Below are 23,050 nucleotides of genomic sequence, written 5' to 3' on the forward strand. Positions count from 1 at the left end.
GGATGTTAAAAAAATACATTAAAAAAAATGCAAATGCACAAATACCAAGTTTTCATCTTAAAACAATACAACACCAGAGAAGTCAGAACCATTGAAGTTTTGGCACATTAGCCAGTGTTGTAGCACATGAAAATGGTGTTGGTCTCAAGAACACTTTTTGAAGGTCTCTGTCTCATCTCAGTGTCGACCACATTTTCACTCGGTCCAACCACTCAAAGCACTTTTTACACTACGAGTCACATTCACCCATTCACACACACACATTCATACACTGGTGGCCCAGGCTACTATACAAGGTGCCACCTGCTACTCAGTTTTTTAAGTCACTCACACACCGATGGAACAGCCATTGGGAGCAATTTGGGGTTCAGTATTTTGCTCAGGGATACTTTGCCACGTTGATCAGAGGAGCCAGGGATCGAACCGCTTATCTTTCTATTGGTGGACGACCCACTCTAACTCTGAGCCACAGCCGCCAAAGAGGACTCCGAATTTTATTTCAGGATGAGTCCAGCCTGCAACGCCAGGGATATCACAAAATTGTCTGTGCACAAAAGGAATGTTGAATAAAGAATATTAAGTAGATACAATCTCCTTAGTGTTTGTATTTGTTTACTCATAGAAAACAAATGAAAATTCCTATACATAAACAAGACATCTCTCTCAGGTATACTTACACATGCACACATGAACAATTAAAGAGGTGAATGAAGAGGAATCTTAATTTAACTTCTGTGGGTGTTTTTATGGGAATGTGGAGATTTCAGATTAACTGAGGAGTTCTATGGTTTGTATGTTCCACATTTTATCTTAAGTGTGTCATGTAGTGTGGGACTCCAACTGGTCTGGTCTTGTCTTAGTCTTGATACGATCTGGTCTTGGTCATGACTTGGTCTCTGTTTACATAGCATTGACTATAACACTGCTTTAGCTTACAAAATAACTTTGATGACTACTTATAAAGGTAGCTGCAGATTTTTTTTTGTTGCCTGACGAACCACTGAATTGTTTTAGCATGAGTTCGCAACTTTGTGTTCATGTACGCGCAACTTAGGAACCATTTACTTGGCTGAGGATCCACATGGATTTGAAAAACGTGAATACTGACTACATTACCTGTCCAAAGCTGTCGCACAGCGTTAAATGGCTCAATGACAGCACAACTCACACATGTATTGTACACGGCAGTGTAAGTAGGATGATGTCATTGTGATGTGGAGGTGTCATGTGGTGTTTTATCCATCTGTCCACCCAGTCTGATCAGGTTTATCATGTCTGTCACAAACACTTAAACTCATTAACTCAGTTTTTTTTCCCATTTGGCATCAATTTATTTGACTTTCAGGGACAGGGAATAATTAATTAGCATTTTGCAAAAGATAGATAGTTCTACTGTAACTTTTTCTCTGGTTAAAAGACTAAAATTATGTTAAAGAGGCAGGAGGATTTCATTTGCTTGATACACTTAGGCACAACTTTCAAGTCTCTAATAAAGAGGATACAGAAGACTTCATACTATCGGACCTTAATACAAACACCCTTTCCTAACACAGCTGGAATGCCGAGGCAAAGCATATGAACATGAAAGGTCATCGTGTGGCACCCTGTACTGCATAATCAATGTACACAAGCTGGAACAGGATAAAAGGTTTTAGCTGGTCTTATTTACAGATCATAATACTTCAGCCCTCTCGCTCAAAAAGGAAATTTTCTGCTTTCGTTATGTTTTTTGTTTTTTTTTGTGCAAACACACACAAAGAGAAAAATGTGTTCAGCAAGTTAAAGCAGTGCAAAGTTATCTCAGATTTCTTGACCTCATAACAGTGTTAGGAATGCATTCAACAATGGTGGAATGTTGGAGATACATTTCTGAAAAATTCATGACAATTCAGCTGCATTAATTAAAGAGATTAGAAATGAATTTATCCCAAAAAGCATGAAAGTTACCGACAGAAGGCTTAAAAATTCAACATATATCACATGAAAGGTTTTAACACAGTGTACATCGCGACAGGTGATTAGTTTGATTCTTATAAAGAAAAGAAGAATGCATTAATGAGGAAGGTCAAGACCAGCAGCCTGAAGCCACTTTGAATGCCTCATGCAAACTGTTTCATTGTTCACATACTGAATGTATTACTGTGTATCGGTATCCCTTCTTCCTTCCTCCTCCACCACCAGCAGCCGCTACAAATAAAACAGCTGCTTCACCAGATGTTGTACAGTTGACAGGTAATCTGACGCAGACGAGTCTTGTGAGAGGAGACTGGAGGGCTGCGGCTCTCGTCTACCCGCTCTCCTCCTTTGCAGCCTGTTCCAAGGCGCTCTCTGAGGCAGCCGAGCCCTCGAACCGCTGAGAGGCGATGGCGGCCTGATGAGACATGCTCTTCCTCACCACGTCACCTTTCCTCCACAGTGTGATTTCCTGCGCAGGGGAAGGAAAGGGTTTGGAGCTTATTAGACTTCACGTGCTTTACTTTTTTTTATGTCACTGTATATTGACTCCTTGTCCATGACAGCCAAAGGCAACATCAGTATATGCTGGTGTTGCTCTTGCCAGTAATCTCACTCATATTAGTAACAATTGTATAATATTAGCTTGTTTGTGTATCAGCTGCGAAATGCACTCCTTTGCTGATAACAACAAACTCATACATGCTATCATTAACTAGAGTGGATTACTGTCATCTGTTAGTTACTGTCCAGTTAATCCAGGAACACTGTTGTACTTTTACAACAATTTATTTTATGAACCTTGTGATTTGCCGTACAAATAAATAAAGCTTTTATCTGTAAAAAAAGGCGATGTTACACTGTACATCCTAAAATGTTAGAGGATAGTGGAAAAAAAGAAAGACATAGCCAAATCGACTTATTCAAATTGTTTGCTTTGCTTGTTTTCTCCAACCAGGAGTCCAAAAACCAAAGACCTTTAATTTTGAAAGATACTAAACAAAAAAGCAGCAGGGACCAGCGCATGTTTGGCACTTGTGATTGACTAATGATGGACTGTCACGACTGTTGTAGATTAATTCTATGCCAATTGATTCATCCACTAATCAAATCAGAACTAGTGCTGATAGGACATGATGCATTATGTGGGCTGACAGACATTAAGCTTGCTCAAGATGAGATGAGCCTCGCCTGGAAAGTGGACGAGATCAGATAGCAGCAGGGGGCGGTGACAAATTAGCTGCGGTCAAGTGGGACAGTTTCCAGCAGTCTTTAAAGAACATACAGGAAGTCATAGACATTTTAACATCCTGTTAGATCCATCTGGAGGCTATAGACCAAGTTATAACCTTTACATTATCAACTGGATATGTTTGACAGAAACTTTTTTCATAACATGGTGTTTGCGTTTGATCAAAGAGCCAATCAGCTCTATCGCTGCCCATGTGTGCGTGGCGTCAGAGCAAGTCAGAATCATATCGGACACAATCAAAGCCGCACACATTGTGTGGCGATTGACACTGATGGATTCTGCAGAGGCCTCGCTCATCTTAAACAAGCCCATTAATTAAACTGTACCTTTTGAGTGCTACTACCAATTAGACTTTACGAGGGGGAGAAAGCTGAACATATTTCCAATACATTCATTTTCTGAATCTTTTATCCTGCTGGGGGTCGTGAGGGGGCTGGAGCCTATCCCAGCTGACATTGGGCGAGAGGTAGGGTACACCCTGGACAGGTCGCCAGACTACTGCAGTGCGAACAGACAACAGACAAACCAAACCATTCATGCTCACATTCACACCTGCGGCCAACTTTAGAGTCACCAAGTAACCTGCATGTCTTTGGAGTGTGGGAGGAAGCCGGAGTACCTGGAGAAAACCCATGGTGACGAAAGGAGAACATGCACTCTCCACATGGAAGGGCTCCCCCACCCTGGGTTTCGAGCCCACCACTCCAGATTTGAACCAGGAACCCTCTAGTTGTGAGGCGACAATGCTAACTACTGCACCAATATTAAATACTTATTTTCTGTCACCCAGGATCTTTCTGTAGATCCCACCTAGAATTTATTTAAACACTTGACATCCCACTAGTCAAACCACACACTCTCAGCTGCTTCAATCATTATGCAAGTGTGTACATACACTGCCTGAGCCTGAGAGCGGCCAGTCCAACTTGTTCTCTTCTGAATCTTTGATCAGCAGCCTACCTGCTGTTTGAAGTAGCGTCTCTCCTCCTCGTCGATCAGCACCAGGTTCAGATAATACCGCACAGAGAACTTCTTGTTGATGTCTCGCATGGTGGGAGTCAGATCATAACCAGCCAGGAATAACCGGATTGGGATGGACTCTCCTAAAATATGAAATACATTGTCACAGGTTGGATAACATAAATCCTGACAGAGCAAGGAGATGTTTCATGATTATAATAACCGACTGAAATCATAAATAAGTGTCATTTACCCCTGACCGGAGCTCCGTCCATGATCTCATACTTGGCGATCGTGTCATTTTCGTGGTATACACTTGGGCCGGTGCCCGTTGTCTCACGTTTGATGATGTCAATCTCCATGTGCTTAATCTTAATCCTCACCAGCAGGAAATAGATTTTTCCCACGATTACATCTTTCAGATGGTACCTGTCAGAGGACAAATGGAGACATGATCAGAAAATGAGAACGAGGGCTGTAAATAACAAGTCATTTAGTCACTGAGCACCAATATTTGTTTCACACAGAATAGTATTTGATTATTTATTTATTTTTTTAAAGATATTTTTGGGGTATTTTTAGCCTTTATTTGACAGGACAGACAAGTGTGAAGGGGGGAGAGAGAGAGAGGGAGTGACATGCAGCAAAGGGCCACAGACTGGAGTCGAACCCGGGCTGCTGCGGCAACAGCCTTGTATATGGGGCGCCTGCTCTACCACTAAGCCACCGACGCCCTGTATTTGATTATTTCTCCAATGTCTCACTGGACACTTTTGATTGCCGTAACTTGGGCAGCATGAAATAACACAATTACAGCTGAAATAATCGATGCATTAATCAGTCAATCCACATGAAATTGATAATTAAAAAAATGGCAAAATAATTCACTTGTTTCAGCTTCTTAAATATCAAGACTTGCTGGTTTTCTTTATCTTCTGTTATAGTAGACTAAATATATTTGGCTTTTTGACTGCTGAATGCTAGTACTTCTAAAAGGCAGTTAGAGACGCTTTATCTTATTTAGATTTCTTTGCTGAATCGGGCATTTAATTTTCTGTAAGTGAATTTATTACCATTTTAAATCTTGAATTTATAGATAATCTTTCTTTGCCTATTTACACCTTGCAAATTAAGTTTTAAAAAGCACCATTAAATTGTTTATTTCTCATGAGTTCACTTAAGTGAATTGGGTATGAGGCGCCCATTGGCTCAGTGGGTAGAGCAGGCACCCCATGTACAACGGCTGTGTCCTTGCTGCAGCGGCCGCGGGTGGGATACCGGCTTGTGGCCCTTTGCTGCGTGTCCCTCCCTCTCTCTCTCTCCCCCTTTCACACTTAATATGTGTCCTATCAAATTGCAAAAATACAGCTTTGTTGCATCCCTACAAGTCTTACTTGGATTTGTTGTACTCGAACTCAATGTGGAGACAATCCTCAATTCCAACTTCCATTTTGATGGACGAGTTGAGCTCAGGGTAAGTGCTCAACGTGTGGACCACGATGTCCATCTCTTTACTGATGTCATTTAGTCTTCTGATCACTGTGGCACGAAGAAAATATCTGCAAATGGTACACACAGAGACTGAAAACAGTACTGTTTTAACATTATCACATCTAAGCCATAAAATGTACTGCAAGGTAAACGTAGACAATGGCATGCGTTAAAATGCCCCATTTAAATGTAACCATGTGATACACAGGTTAAAGAGTGACACTGAGTCATTCATTCGACTGCCTGTGAAGCAGAGTGAATGATCAAACTTACCTTAGCTTGACATTCTGGCCTGTGTAGGACTCGTAAGGTTTTTCAACATGAGTGAACTCAAAGTCGAAGGTCTGCGACTGAGTTATTTCACCCGGTCTTGCAAGATCTTTCACCAGGGAAACAAACTCATGATGGTTTCCTCTGTCGTAATACAGCTCTAGAAAAGACAGAAGTCATTAGCAAAACGTCCACTTTAAGATTTTGCTGAACATTTACCCCTGTAATGAGAACATCTTGAAATGTACCCATGTTATTCATTAAGTTTTGGACAGATATGCATGTATATATATTCTGTCCATCATAATATATGTTTAACGTAATTCTGGCAACTGAATATTCCACATATATTTGCATAATTCTCTAAATTTTAAACAATGTGGGGAGGGTGTTGCCATTTTTCACTTAATGATGATAAGGGTCCAAGGATAACACTGATAACACTGAGGAAGGCCTTATACTAGTTTGTGCTTCTTAAATAATATCATTATATACAAATATCAGGCCTAAGCATGTCATTTTCCTAAAAAAATTATACATACCCGGCAATATTTGTAAAACCCAGATGGTTGTTTAATGGAACCCTCAAATACTTTTCTATTTTTTTCTGTTTGCCTGACGATATAATAACATTTTTTAACCTGCTTCTCAAGTTGGTGGCTGAAAATGACATATCTTCTCCCTTAGTTTGCTCGCAATATATCATCATACAAAATAACATGCTAATATTTAGCAACAAGAACGAGATCTGTTGTTTCTAGTTTCCTAGATTAGCAACTGTGGTTGCATCTTTAGAAACTGGTAATTCTTTTTTTATTGTGTTGCAAACTGAATATTTTAATGGTTGGTTGGAAGAGTCTTGGAAGAATTGGAGTTGGAAGAATTTGGACATACCTACAGATATGACTTTCTCAGCTTTTCAAACATCTTTGTGTGCATATTTTTTGGAACAATGGGTGCTTAGCCCTGTGAGAGGCCCTCAGCAGCGACAATACACCTCTTGAAATTATGTTAAAATAATGTAACACTACTAAACTGGTCCCATAAATTCTTGCCATTCATTTTAAAAAGGTGTAAAAAGAATTTAGGGGTGTGTACTTCTGTTGATTTTAAGTGTTATGTTCAGCCCCTACTTCCCACACTAATAATTTGTGTACAGTTCCTAATATAAATGGCTTTTTGTATATAATTTATGTGCACCATGACGTCATAACGTCACCACATTAGGGGTTTCAACGGAGGCAACTGTCAAGTCATTGGTGAACATGTAAAAATGTGTCAGTTGTACAAGTTATTATTTTAAACCTACCTATTTGGCCCACAAATTCAATCTTGATGCCCTGGTGCTCGAGCCTCTTGCCAGGGTTCTTCAGTGTGACATTCACCTTCCCACTGACAGTCTCACCGTCATAGAAGAGAAAGTATTTGTCTTTCTTCCCATCTTCAGTCTTGTGTTCAGCCTTCTTCCTCGTCTCGGCGTCATTGAGGACCACATCAATCTCCGCACTTTGTCCAAAACTAAAGAAACTCATCGTGATGTGAAGCAGTGACCGTGTGTGCCGTGTAAACTCCTGTCCTGACTCACTTGTTAGCAAACTGACCCAAAAACCCTGCTAATGTTTCAAAGTAGAAACCACAGTAAGGCCTGCAGGGTGTGCGACCCTAGTTCCCTTTCCGAGCACAAAACACACTATTCAACATGGAGAAAGTCGACGATGTTTTACAGACAACTCTACATTAGCTACATGTCCATACCGACGGAGCAAAATAGCAATACGACGGCACAACCAAAACGCACAATAATACGTCCATCAGCAAATTAGCCGTTTGTGCTTTCCTTCTGTTGACTTTAATGTCTCCAGGAAATAGTCTACACCCGCCACAAACTAGTCTGCTCCGTAATGGACAAAAATCTCGCTCTGTAAAAATCTATTACATGTTTGTTTTCTGTAAGAAAAGACGGTGAATGTTGTCAAATGATCAGGATGTACGCCACCTGCACTGGATGATCTACTTCCGGGTGGAGCTTTTCAAAATAAAACCCAGAAGTCGTTGGAGTTCAACCGGAAGTGAGTGAAATCGTATATATTAATTTGTATTGATGCTTTATTTCAGTGAGGACAGTGGTGAAAACTAAATATATTCCTCCACATAGGCTACTGCACATAAGTATAATTTTTAAAAAACAATGGTGGCAAGTGTTCAGGTCCTTTACTTTATTAGAATGAGCAGTACCACAATATAAAAATAAAAGTCATACATTCTAATATTTTCTCAGGTAAAACACATCAACAGTAATGTGTAGGCCTGCTCAAAATACCTTGAATAAAAGTATTAATTATAGAAGAGAATGACCCCTGTCAATAAATGTGTTTTAACACTGTAGCTGATTAAAGAGGAGATGATGTTTACCATGTTGTTGGGTAAATTGTATTTATAATAATGTATAATATTTGAGATTATCACAGATTTTAAATATAGCATGTTAATATTTAAAGTAATTAGTGACTATAATGTGACATAATTGTAGTATAGTACACATTTTTCCTCTGAAATGTAGTGAAGTGAAGTAGCCTAAAATGGAAAGTACCTCAAAACTGCACTTAAAGGTTCAGTATGTGAATCTAGCAGTGAGGTTATAGAAGTGAAACTTCTCTCATTAACTAACCCTGTAGAAGAGAACTATGGTGGCCACCACAAAGACGTTTGGGCCCTTCTAGAGTTAGTGTTTGATATGTCCATTCTGGGCTACTGTAGAACCAAGATCAAGATTAAATTTATTGTCCCACAGTGTGGTAAATTTGTCTTGGGCTCTACAGCCATACTACAGCCACAAAAACACAACATACAACATAGTACATAAACAAATCAACATAATACATTATACACTAAACGTAGCAATAACAAAACAAAAAAGGCACAAAAATATGAATAAATTACAACAAATGCTAAAAAGCCAGTTCTGGCTTTATCTGCCATTATTTAAAAGCCTTATAGACATAATTATGAAATAACTGTTAAATCTATTCAATCTCCAACGAGGTGCTCTAAATCTCCTACCAGAGGGCAGCGGCTCATACTGTGCATGCAGAACATGAGATGACTCATTGATGATCTTATTGGCTTGAATTAGAGTAGCCTGTTCAAAAATAGTCTGCATGGAAATGTGCTCTTTGTACCAATTATTTTTCATACAGTATGGATAAATCAGAACAGTTTGTTTTTTAACTGCACAGAAAGGTTACTGAACCAAGCTGCGATACTGTACCTGATCGGGCTCTCTAAGACTCCCTGATAAAAATGTATCCACCATGAACTCTCAGATGACTTAATGCAGCCGTTGTTGTATTCTGCTACAGAGACTATCAACATTTGTGTTTGAGGTTAGTGAGTTGTCAACAAAGACACCAATATATTTATATGATCGACCTGTGCAATGGTTTGGTTGTGGATGACCACTGGTGTGTGGAAGAGGCAAAAGGACCCGCTCTGTTTGTAATTATACACGCTTCATTCTAAAGTAATGAAAACACAATTTTTATTTCCAGGTGATTCTATGCTATATTGATGAAAACAGTTATGACTATTATGGTATCATTGCCAATACATGCCCCTAAATCCTACACACTGGCCCTTTAAGTCAGTTACTTTACAGGTATGTCAATTTTTTTTTACTTTGACTTCAGCTCTACTTCTCTTCAACTCTTCAATTCAGAGGGAACTATTGTACTTTCTACTCTACATACATATAAAAATATGATCACTATACTTTTACTTGTGATGGAATATTTTTACATTATGGTATAGATACTTTTTCTTGAGTAAAGTATCTGAATACTTCTTCCACCACACAGTAAGACATATGGTAATAATAAAATACTTGAAGCTATAATTACTGTGTGAATTAAAGTGTTTAAAATGTCATATTCAAGACAACGTAGCTGCCAAGAAATTAATTTTGAAAAAGCCTATTAGAGACATTTATGGTCAATAACTAGTTTAGCAAAGTTACTTTCTCACAGATTTTTCTTGTCTCTTGCCCCTGTAGGATTACTTTCTAATACTTTCTCTAAACCAGTCTTACAATACACTCCCATAATGAACCACATGAAACATTTGAGTCTCCACAACAATTACAGTTCAAACGTATTTAATAGTAACAAAATAACATGAACATATAGCATTGATATCAAATGAACAGTGGACATTTTACAACAGTTCCTGAGTTGTTACACAAATCATTGACACTAATGTTCGAAATGACAGGCTCAACACTGCAGATACACACTGAACAGTAAATACTGTAAATTTATTTCCAACAAACAGTTTTATTGCAGTATTTACAATAAGGTATGGAGTGCTATGTATGAAAATCAAAAGATCAAAAAATGTATGTATTTATGTACATTAAATACTGAGTCGAAACTGGACAATATGTCCAATACTCGTAAAATAATTAGTAAAGCACAGAAGGTCACTTATACACAGAAACAGCACTCTAAAAATCATACTTCACCACCTTTATAGTACATATTGACTTTGCAGCATAGTGGGATATATGATATTCAAACTCAGGGATTACTCTGTACTCGTACATACTTGGTATCATCTGTGAATATAAGAAAGGCTGATAAATTGTGCCTTATGAATCTGAGCTCATCAGCCTTTTACAGTCTGCTGCTTATTGCCTGTATAACTACAGTATATACAAAAACAAGTTTCAACTCTTCCCTGTGTGAAACAAAATCAGAACGTGGTTATCTTGTGAATAAAGATAATGTAAAGGAGTTTTTGTAAAACAACTGCACTGTACTCAGTAAAAAGTTTAACAGTTATAAAAGAGGATTTGTCCAAAAAACTGTGAAGGAATGTAGCTTCCAGCATCGTGGGCCAAATATCAAATTCCACAGCTCTGAAATGGTTTCATTGTATAATAAAAATATGACAGCAAATCAGTTGAAATAACAGAAATAAGGAGTAAAAAAAAAACAGTGTTTTAAACGGAAATTAATACTGATAGAGAGAAAAATTAAAAAATGCTACAATGTTATAAAAAATATGAAACAGTGCCACAAAATGATATTAAAATTACTTTGGCAAGTTGGTTGATTTGATTTTGATGTGCATCAGAGAATAATGTGCCATGTTACACCTCAAACTTTACCATCTGGAGCATCATTGTAGCAAGTTAACCTCGACAGTTTGTGTTTGTCTCAGTTCCATCCGGTCCTCCGCCGCAGCTGTCAAATGATGAAGGAGGACTTGTGGCGAAAGTGGCCCTGTGACAAAACAGGAATTATCAAATTGGCATGCAGAACTGCTCCTTAAAAACTCAATTTGTTCATAGTAAGACATGGAATAAGTGCTGTGTGTGCTCTGCAGATTGAGCTTACCTCATCTGCATCACCATATTCGACACCATCATTCTGTGCTGGCCAGTTGTAGCTGAAATAAATACATTAAAAATACCCAATAAAACATTAGTTAGTATAGAATTCAAGACAGAATAACTAACTGCCTGTTTCCTTCTTCAGAATTATACTCACTTATTTTCATTGTGACCTTTCTTGTAGAAGCATCCACGTTTAAAGGAGTGACAAATGGAGGCAGCCAAACAGAAGAAAACAGTCACGGCACCAAACGACTTCAGGAAAATCCCCAGGATGTCGACGTCATCTGCAACAGGACGCACAGTTAGGTAGCCTGATTATTATGTTATCCATCATGGTGCTGAGATCATCACTTGATTAATGGTTCGGCTGATTAATAGCCAGCTATCATGTAAAGATGTCAAATATTTGCTGGTAGAAAACTTAAAAGCATTATGAAACTATTTTTTTCTGGTAGCTGATTACATAAGACAGCTTTAGAAAAAACTCTGACATCTTGGGACGGATAGAAAATAGTGACTCAGACGTTTAGACACTCACAGACTTCCATCATTTGAGAGGGACACTGTGCATGTCCGGCATCATTCTTCGCCTGGCAGTAGTACTCCCCTGCGTCCTCCTTCCTCACTCTTCGAAATTTCTGAGGAGACATTTTTAGAGATTTCTCAGAGCAATGACAGACAGCTGCATTTTCAGCAAAACGCTAAGGATGTTTGGCTGTGAATAAAACCTCATGACAGTTTCTAAAAGCTGACTGTCTCAAATTTTGTTGTAACTATTTTTTATACGGAAATGTGTTAAATAACATGGCTGTTATGCCTGTGAACACATCACCTTGGCTTTGAATGCAACATCATCCTTCTTTCATACGGCAGTTTTAGGTTGAGCTTCCTCTCTGGCTATCTTTACACGCATGGATTAATCCTGCTATTAGTCATCTGATGGTTAAGGTTTTATTCAGATTAAGCTGTTTCACATTTGCATTAGATAAGCTGTAATTAAGCATCCTTGATGCTACAGAGTGCCATCCACAAACAGCTACCTCTTCTACATATGACTGAGAGAGAGAGAGGTTGATTTCTTATAATATTCTAATAGTTAATAGTGCATGTTGCCATGCTTTTAGTGACACGTTGTGCAGATGATGAAGTACACAAGTCATAACCCGTCTTTCTCACCAGGCCTCCAGTGTCAGGGTTGATGGTGTAGGTAGAGTTGGCCAACTTAGGGCTGTTTTTGGGGTCCTGAGGAAGCTCCTCGTTGTTGTGGAACCAGCGGTACTGAGGAGCAGGGAACCCCTCGTTCTCCAGACATCGCAGCTCGGTTGATGTTCCAACTGTGACCGCCTCTGGCACGCTGCACCGTGGCACAACAGGTTTCACTGCACACAGACACAGACACACCTCAATCTATTGCAATCACTGACAGCTTTTGTCATTAGGGGTTCAAGCGTGACGGGCTGAAACTCTAAATTTCACATGATAAATTACACCAAGGCCCAAAAATTTAATTTTGTAAAGGCCATGCTCCTCACACCGTGAGTCTTACTGACTTGAAATTTGACACACAAGTCCAGCTCAATGTGCTCTACAATGGCCACTTGACCATGAATAATGACTGATGAACTGTAAAAGGGGCATGACTCAGCACATAAATAGACCTAACCCCACAACCAATGCAACAATAATCAAAAAACGTGCAGGACATGTCCAAATTAAGAACCCTAACATACCCTGAACAGTTCATTCAAATTGACCACTAGATGGTGACACATATATAAGAAAAGAGGCATGGCATCACTAATCCAATCAGAAGTTGTTTGTCCAATCGCATACTTTGCCAGATATGTGTCATAACAATGTTGAACCACATGTGAAAACTTATTTTGAAATCTCTCAAGGGGCACCACCACATCTCTCCTGGCCTTGCGCAATATTTGGCCATAAATCAAAGACAGATTGTCCAAACATCATCAAACTCAGTAGATATTTTTAAGTAACCTACTGAAGCATGTCCCCAAAATGTTACTGCAATTGACTAATAGAGGGTGACAGCATAGCAGGAGAAGGGCATGACCCAGCAGATATTGGACATAAAAGAATGAGAATCTGTCCAATTGTCATAAAACCTGTGGGTTATCTTAAATGCAGGTGTAATAAGCTGTCAAAGGTCTTTATCCTTTGCAGCTTTCAACCTCTAAAAAGTCCGTACTGGCTTGAACCCCAGGACCACCGCTTGTGGCTATATTTGATTAATCTAATGGTTATTTAGGTGTCTTGAGAGACTTAAATTAACTGTATGGACACAACAAGATTTTATATTGAATTCTAAACTCTACAATAAATGTAAAATTAATTGATAATCCTTTAATATATGCTGACATATACTATAATTTTCTGTTCATCTGTTAACCCACAAGAGTGCTGTAAATCTTCAATCACGGACCACTCTGATGTGGTACCACCATACCTCTGACTGCAAGACTAATAAGTATCTCATCAAAGTCCCTCTGATCATCGATGGCGGCCACCTCGCAGCGGTACTCTGCAGTGTCTGACCGGGTGGTGTTGAAGATCAGGATGTTGGCTGGCTCTCTGAGCTGAGCTCTGTGCTCCAAGTCCCCTTTTAAGAGAGGAAAAAAACACTTTACAATTGCTCATTCACATACACAGCGTGACTTCACAGTTCAGAAAAACAGAATTCAATGCCAAGTTCTTTCAAGGTAGCATTCATTCAGCTGAGCTTTGAGTCCTCACACATTACTTTGAAATGCTGTGGCCTACTGGTTGATGGGGTTTTCAAAAAAAATAAAGAGTGTGCAAGCCGTTTACCTGCTATCTTGTTTTGAAAGTACACATAACTGGGGACACCGTTCTTAATCTTTTTCCATTCAATCCTCGGGTTGTTTGTTGAGATGGACTCTATTAAACAGGTCAGTTCAATGGCTGTGGGGGAAACAGAATGCATCAGGAAAAGAAAAGCTACTTTAGCTAAATAGGTTAGAGTGATTTTCCAGCAACTCACGCTCAAACTCATTTGCCCACACAATCTTGTCCGTGGTTCGGAGGATTACCCCGAGTGATGATGGGATGTGACCTGAGAAAAAAAAAAAAAAAGAAGGAAGACACTAAACGCTGAGTAACCCTGATGGCACACACAAGCATTTTCATTAGCAGACATTATCAACTGGGCATGTTGCCTAATAAACAGTGGATTAGAGTGATAAATATAGAACCTCTCAGAGAGCCTTGGGATCTGATTCAGGGTAAACGTTTCTTATTAATCACTTCACATTTCTGTTGAAGAAGATTAATACCTGGGGCCAAAATGTGCAAGCTTTCACGTGCATTTTTAATGAACGTGTGCTGCACAGTATAGGCTCTGGGCATAAACTTACTGCTGAGGAGAAATATTCTGACAGTATTTGATTTGGGTCATTTATAGCGGTTAATTGGATAATAATTTGGCTAATGATGAAACATCGAACGAGAGAGCAAGTTTTAAATGTTACATCACTGCTGTAAAAATGTTTGTTTTATACTGTTTGGCTTTACCCCTGTGCACTGCATTTTAAATCAAACCCTGTCTGAAGTTAAAGTGCTGACTTTCAGCTTTTCAGCTTTTTGTTTGACACACCCTGGAGAGCCAGTGTGGGAGGACTTTTATGCACAGTCCCTCCAGTTTTAGAACAATGCAGCAGGACAATAGTCATAAGCATGCAGACGAGGCAACTGAGGAGTTTTTTAAGGCCAAAGTAAAAAATCACCTTACCCCAGTCTTACATTTGTTTCAGTTCGCCGACTGAAAACAGAGTCTGACAGCAAAAAGCTCCTTAAACAAGAAGGGACTGCAGCACAGTCATTTATAAACTAAGATTTCCTAATTATTTATGATGACTTCATTTCAGTTTAGTTATTTTAGCTCAGCATAACTTGACATGCTGCACATACAAGTGGGTAACAAGTTCTTTAATTGAGTATTCCCAAACTGAGAAGTAGAAAGGGAAAGTGCCAGAAGAAATAAAAATAGAGACGATGCTTTCAGACACAAAGTGGACGTGGTTGTCTTATCTGTCAAAAACAAATCTGGCGTTTGAATGTGAGCATTTGCATTGCTAATTCACGAGATCTGACTAATGTCTGGGTGTCAACGTGCCTCTGAGGAATAGCTTGAACTGGTCAACGGTGTGTCACCCATTAGAGCAAACACTGTAAAACAATTACAAGATATCTGTTTTATTTTATTTTCATTTTTTTCAGGTTAAGTGGAAGAGCTTCCTCGCTAAATTTTGACACTAATTTACACCGAGCTTTGGAGAATAAATAATTTATCGAAATCCCTTAACAAAACAAATCAGAAGCACAAAAATAACTTGACAGTGGGAATGTGCTTAAATGCGAAGCATATTTAATCAGCCGTCTTGTTCCCCCCCGGCACAAACAACACATGAGATTTACTTATTTTAGAAGTTCCTTGCTTGAGCGCGCTCCTTTAAGCAATCAGTGTTATTTTGCAAATGTCAGATTTTAATGGCAAGGGGCATAATTCACAAGTCTGGTCAAACTTCGGGCAGCAGAACGCCATTTTAAACAGGAAGTGCGTGAGTATGGAATGAGGGGTGTGCAATGGCAAATTAAGAAAATGTGAAAATTACTAATTTGAATGTACACTTAGGCTAATTCCACTATGTGTCTGATTTTAAATGCTGAGGATAAATAAGCATGTTCCCACCTTCCAACGATACCCTACATTCAACCTATTGTGTCTATGTCACTTTCAAATGCAATAATTGCTGGGTACACATGCGACTAACAGCACCCATGCTGAGTAATGAAGGCATTATCACTCCCAGTGGGGGCAATGTGAAGGATTCCAAATGAAGGCTGAAATTAGATAACAATAATTATCTGAGCAAGCCTTGAATACTGCGAGACATCCCCTTCTGTTTGCCCGAGGCGCCGTGCACTCTGACTATCTATTTATTCAAAGCAGCCTCGTTACCACACGAGTGACCCTGAGATGTACAGCTACTGCAGCAAGCTAGCATATAGCCGACGCTCGGCCCGAAAGTGATGAAAACGTGGGTCCTGTCAAAGTATCCAGTCATATAAGCACAGCTGCGGACACTGATGAGATCTGACTCCCAGGTCTCAGCTTCCGTCTCTGTTGCTGACTTTCCCACCCTGTACATCAAGACGCTATTTTTAGCCCAGCTGTGACTGGACATCCCGGGAGACACAGGGAGAGCTCATCCAACAAGCGCTCCCTTGGCATATGTGAGACAGAGTCAAGAGTTGCGGGCTGAATCTACGACAGAGGCAACAGCTTTTCTCATAGTGCAAGTTTACATGAACAACAAAGGGGGGACGAAATGAAGGTGACGCCACTTTACACAACTGATAGAATCAGCTACGACCACACTGCACAAGTATCACATGACAAAAATACAACAAACTCATCATGTCAGGGATTACAACACAGCAGTGGTTAATGTGTTAACTAAGTTTCCAGGAAATTATTTCACTAATTAAGTTAGCTGAAGTCCATGTGCTGTTGTAGAGCTGCAAAACTGATAAAAACTCCTTGGGGATGACCTCTGTTGCATGTCACCCTCCCCCGTCCTCTCTTTGACCAAATAAACAAACCACAAAAGGCTCCATAAACATAGTCTCTCTCCTTATTATTCACAGAAATGATAACTGAGAAGATGGAGTACGGTGCATGCACACTAGAGTAACCAACTGCGCAACCAGGCACAGTTTTGACATGATTCTTTAACAAAAACTAGGCCGTGGGAAAGTATAAGCACAGTCAATTAACATGACAATGTGTTGCTAATTACTAATACGAGCTTAGAATAAAAGCATTCCCACAACAATGCTCGGTCCCCCGGTGACACAATGTAGGCTAAAGAGAAGACAATATTTTCCAAATACAAAAATAATCCCGGCGCTTGCTGGAAAGCAAACACAGGCTCATTTTTAATCCCTGTGTTTTTGTAATGCATAGACAAAGTAGGTTCTGAGAGAAATGCGCTCTTAAATGGCCACATTCTGCAATCCTCTTACGCACTAAATATGAGAACAACTATTCATCCCCATCCCTGAAGCAAACAAAAAAATGTCATTGAACCAGTGCATCTATAAAAAGCTTTCTTCCCAGACATTCCAGTGGAGTCGCTGCAAATATGCTGAAGGCAAGATAGAATTAGTGGCGAGTAACATGGAGAGGTATAGGGACCAAGGACCGCTGGGATTCACAGCATACTGAAGTGACTGTGTAATAACAAATCAGTCCTGTAGATCAGTATGAGACGATCATGTTGTCCTAAGAACTTGAGGGAAATGCAAAAAGAGGCTGTTGAAGTGTATTGTGTTTTCTAAAGCTGTCATAGGCTACACGAATGACACTGGTGACAATAAACAGTCCCTTTGTTGCAGGATTCTACATCAAATGTAAAGATTTATTGTTTTTTTTAGGTATGATTTTAAACTGAATATCTTTGTGTTTTGGACTGTTGCTCTCTGGGAAACTGTGACAGGTATTTTCCCCTATTTTCTGACATTTTATGGACAGAAAAATGAATCTATCTATCAAGAAAATAAGCGTTAGTTGTAGCCCTAGTTTAAGTATCATATAACTTCAATTAAGAGACAGCTTATGAAGTACATATGTGATATTGTGGGTGTGGATGTTAAGGGATTAAGATATTCATTAATTTCATCTTACTTTAAACAAAACCATTTAAATTTATGCACCAATGTGTGTAAGTTTTACGAAGCGTGAATTAAACAGCATTAAAACGGATTAATATTCATCATCTAAACCTAAAGGCAGTCTAAAACTGGAGGGCAGTATTTCAGTCTATTAACATTAATCTAAAAATTCAAATCATCTCTGCCACCACTACGGTAGCGAGCTGCATTTTCCCACTAACTTTCAGAACAAAAACACACTGTCAAGAACATAATAATCACAGCTCCTCCTGTCAGACGCTTAGTCATCTGATTCACACTTGCAGAGCTCAGTCAAAAGTTCAACACTATTACAGATGCCGTCTGCCATTTGGAAATAACCCACTCCCCTGCCAATGTTCACCCGGCAGCAGGGTGAACTCACACACACCCGGGGTGGGTGGATGCAACATAGCACCCAGCATCGGCTGCATTGATCAGCTCCAAAAGCTCCAGCTGTTGTTGTTGTTGGCCAGGGAGGAAGATGAGGCATGTCATCTCCAACTCTTCATTTTCTGCCCACTAATAACACCACACACACACCATCATCAATCAGCATGTGACCAGTAAAGGTCAATACACACACTCACACACTTGGATGGGATTCATGCTGGGTAGAGGGATGCATTTGAACACTGGATTTTAATAATGCATGTGCAATAAAAGATACAGAACAATAAATGCACGGTATTTTAAATCTTTTAGGCAATATGTATTTCAGGTACTCCTCATAAATTGTGGCTGGCATGAAAGTCCCCTTATGTCACCATGTGGTTGCCTTCGCCCTAAGTAACGTTTTGCTTTGTTTTCATTCTGGAAATTTCCTCACAATTACTCGCCATGACAAATAAGCAAACGAAATATTGTCGAAGCTTGGTTATATGTTTCTACAATAAGGAAATAAAGCCTTGTAACGCTAACACCATGGTTAGCAAACGGTAACGTTAACATATAAAAACGTAAAGGATGTTCCTACAACTACGTCATTTTTCAGGTTTGACTCGCACAACAGCAACGTAACGTTACACGGTCAAACACCTCAATGACAATACAATTTCCTAAATAAAACAATACAATACAAAACCATTATGCTTCCCTGACAATTCACAGTCTGTTTCTGTCAAGCTAACGTCTGGTAACCGTTAGCATTGCGAGCTCCGTTACACAGCTGTGATTTTAAACTGTAACGGCACCTCGTTAAGCGCAGCGTCGTGTGTACAACAGCACCGTGGGAGAGGAAGAGTAACTTACCTAGGCTGGTGTACAGGACAACACAGGCGATGAGTCGCGGGATCGCCATCTTGCAGCGCCTCAGTTATCGGTTACAGTAGCACACACTCAGCACCTCTGAGAGGTATGAGGATGGGGGCAGAACAGACTGGTGGATGTTGCCATCGACGAGTTTCCATAGCTACAAGCGCTGAGGGGGAGGCAGCCCTCAACGCTGCCTGACAGGCGGTAGGTGGTGCCAGATATGCACTCCTCCTCCAAAGACCAGTGATGGAGAAAGTATTCAGATACCCAGTGGTTTATTTACCCAAGTACTGTATTTTGAGGTACTTGTACTGTCTTGAGTATTTCCACTTCATGCTGTATTTTCAGCTGTGGAAAATAAGTACACTTACTCAAGCACTGTACTGTCAAGTGCGTATGATTCAGGGTGATACATTGGCAGAAATGAAATGTAATATAATGTTTTCTTTAATGTATAATAGAGTTGCAGGGTATACCGGGGAGAGCGGGGTACAACCTAACACATTTTAGTTTGAGCTGAATGTTATTAAAACGGTTTGAGATTATTTTTTGTCTTGTTTTAACAGCATGCACATCTCTGCTACAAATCAAGTTATTATTTTTTTCAAGAACTTATCTTTCCTCTACAATTTCACTGAGAAATGGTGGAAGTGAAATGTTACAACGTACCCCATGGGTGGGGTTAATTATAACAGGCAGAGGGTGTAGCTGTAACACTTGCTGGAAAAGTCTGTTTAACACCATTGATTCAATACAATACTATCTATATACTAAAGGTCTCCATCTACATCAAGGGAAGGATAGGTATCCTTAGTCTATCATGGATAGTCAATGGTTGGACTGATAGATGTACATGGAATATGTAAACTAGACCTACATGTCAAAATATGAGTTTTAAATGTATGAATATTGACAAGACTGTGTAACTGTGTGTCAATAAGATACCTGACAAATTAATTATACAAAGTATATCTTATTTAATTAAGGACATCAATTCAAACTGAACGTAAGTTTGAAGTGCAAAAATAGAGAATGCAACCTTAGGAGGCTTAGCTACAACTAACCCTGCTGTGTGGACATTTTATCAAGCCTAGCTAACACTTGCTGAGAGTTGGTTACATTGCTCAAATGGTGCCATGTTTAAGATTATTAAGATGATATCTGGTTGGATTCGGTGACTTACATACACAGCTCAGTAATCAAAAAACAAGTATGACAAGTATGAAATTTACTTAAATTGGATGAAAACACTCTTTGTCACTGAATTCTGCTGAAATACATCCAATCTCTGTGGAATTTCGCAGGTCACTGTGTGGTGGTATTGTGGTCAACTGGCCGGAAGCATGAAAGAATCGACCCTGTGTGACCACATAAAAAGTCCATGTTACAATTTCCCCCGTGTTAGGTTGTGCCCTGCATTCCCATACACTGTGATATGAAAAATCACAGTTAACATGTTAATTTGCTTATGTCGGATATTTTTAAAAATGCAACTGAATAGCGAATCTCATGTTTATTTTACTTTTTTTCAAAAGGAAGACTGTGTACACATACGTCTGGTAAAAAATGGTTTCAAGTTCCATTTTAGTGATAAAACATTTGTTCAACCAATGGAAAAACCTTCTGTTCTCATTACTTTAAGGGTCATTGTAACTGATAGTAATAATAATTCTGTAATCCCACGATATTTTCTTAGACGGTTACTGTTCCATGAATAATCTCTTACAGTTGCAACCCAAGTGTATGATCACCTGAATATAAGAATCGTTGTGTTTTTGTTACCTTAGAATGAGCCATTTATATCTACATCAGGAGCAGGTCCCCTTTACAGAGATTGCCATCTTTCACCGCCATGTTTCTACAGTAGCCCAGAAGGGACAAACCAAACACTGGCTCTAGATAGGGCCATTTGTGTTTTTGCATCTGCAACTGTAGTTAGCAGCCCCTCTGTGATGAGAGCAGCAAAAAAACACGTTTTTTAATGTCAAACTGCTTCATTCAGCATTTTTGCCATTTTTAATCACCTGCTCAGTTTGTTTTGGAGAGGAGGGGCCCCTTTGTGGATAATTTGGTTTCAAGTAAAAACCTGCTGAACAATGCACACTGACAGAATTCTGACTGGAAGAAGTTTTAGCTGGTTGCAATCTGCAGTCCTCACTGCAAAATGCCACTAAATCCCTGTAAAGATTATACACTGTTTCTTTAATTTCCCTCAAGTCCAGTCTAGGTGACTGTACTTTACTTGAGTATTTCCATTTCATACTGCTATATTTTCAGTGTTGGACAGTAATTAAGTATGCTACATATACTCAAGCACTGGAGGTGACTTAAATACAGTTTTGAAGTACCTGTAGCCTAGTTTAAGAGATAAGATAAGATAAGATAAGAGTACTTTATTGATCCCAAACTGGAAAATTCTTATGTTACAGCAGCAAGCAATCAAACAGTATGTGGACATTAGAATATAGAAATATAACAGAGTAATACTAAAATTTAAAATACAAAAGAAATATACAAGAATAAAATAAAATAAAGAATATCAAATTGCAGGAGTAAAAAAAGATCAAACTATGTACACAACACAGCCACTTTACGCTACCTCATTTTCAGTGGTAGAAATTAACTGCAGAAAATAGGTTTCATTTACTCAAGTCCTGTACTTAAGTACAATTTTGAGGTGCTTGTATTTTAGGCTGCTTGTATACTTCCATTTATGCTATGCTACTTTCTAATTCTACTCCACCACATTTATGTGGGAAATACTGTAGGCTACTTGTACTTTACGTTACTCTGCATGTTCTCATTAACAATACAAATTATAATCAATAAATGAAGATAAGGAAAGACTAACCACTGGGGGGAATTCACAAGATACCCAGCAGTAACCCATTTAAAGTAATTAAAATTAGTCATCTTTTCCTGCTTCAACAAGTGATGAACACATTAATACTCAAAAATTATAATCCAGTAGCCAATATTCCAGATATTCTGCGTAATGAATAGGCTATGACTCCATTTATCATTTTCTTACACTGTTCTAAACATGTTGGGAGATGCTATTACAATTACTTAAAATATGTCTCATAATGATAAAAAACACAACAGCTGGCCAGCTCACTCAGTGTAAAAATCCATGATACAGGCAGGCAGTACAAATGCATCTGAGGCACTCTGACTGTGGTTAAATATCCTAAATGAACACATGGATAAACCAGCGTGTTTCGACTAGAGAGTCTTCATCAGGGTGTAAAATGTATTGGAAACAGGTGTGCAAATTAAGAACTCATGTAGGCGTCATGTGGCATAGGTCACATGATATAGTGGTGTAGTCCTACTAGACAAAAACCACACTGAACGAAACTGCCAATGAAAACGACATATATGTATACTACATTCACATACTCAGTAACAAGAAAAAAGGCTTCAATTCCAAATAAAAAGAAAGGAAACAATAGTGAAATAAAATAAGAAGTGTTATATATATTGTGACAGACCTGCACATGAAGTGGCAGAAAATGCAAAATATATCATATATATAACAAAGACAAGAAACAATATGTGTGAACAGACAGACAACAAACTCATAACGTGTAATAAACTGAAATAAGCTTAAATATTCAAAGACAGGACAATAATCAAAAAATTTCAGCTGTACTAGTTTATTTTCATATGTGTGCAAAAATCTGAATTGGTAAAATAATTGGTAACTAAATTAAAAATGAGAATATTAAGCTCTGAAAAGCAGT

At 39.0% G+C, this 23,050-nt stretch overlaps 2 protein-coding genes across 2 annotated transcripts; both read right to left on the reverse strand.

The window, feature by feature from the left end:
* Positions 1-1,840: 1,840 nt before the first annotated feature.
* On the reverse strand, positions 1,841-7,941 carry vps26b (VPS26, retromer complex component B). Its single transcript, XM_049577431.1, has 6 exons — positions 7,236-7,941; positions 5,930-6,086; positions 5,560-5,724; positions 4,419-4,594; positions 4,166-4,308; positions 1,841-2,425 (listed from the first exon to the last, which is right to left on the reverse strand). The coding sequence occupies exons 1-6, from the start codon at positions 7,456-7,458 to the stop codon at positions 2,288-2,290; spliced, it is 1,002 nt and encodes a 333-aa protein (XP_049433388.1). The 5' UTR covers positions 7,459-7,941; the 3' UTR covers positions 1,841-2,287.
* Positions 7,942-10,093: 2,152 nt separating this feature from the next.
* On the reverse strand, positions 10,094-19,488 carry jam3a (junctional adhesion molecule 3a). The gene is made up of 9 exons (XM_049577432.1): positions 19,302-19,488; positions 14,341-14,412; positions 14,148-14,261; positions 13,786-13,938; positions 12,495-12,697; positions 11,857-11,956; positions 11,473-11,602; positions 11,320-11,371; positions 10,094-11,205 (listed from the first exon to the last, which is right to left on the reverse strand). Exons 1-9 carry the CDS (start codon positions 19,348-19,350, stop codon positions 11,170-11,172), a joined length of 909 nt encoding a protein of 302 aa, XP_049433389.1. The 5' UTR covers positions 19,351-19,488; the 3' UTR covers positions 10,094-11,169.
* Positions 19,489-23,050: the final 3,562 nt, after the last annotated feature.

Source organism: Epinephelus fuscoguttatus, linkage group LG5 (genome assembly GCF_011397635.1).
Source record: "Epinephelus fuscoguttatus linkage group LG5, E.fuscoguttatus.final_Chr_v1".
NCBI classification, from domain to species: domain Eukaryota; kingdom Metazoa; phylum Chordata; class Actinopteri; order Perciformes; family Serranidae; genus Epinephelus; species Epinephelus fuscoguttatus.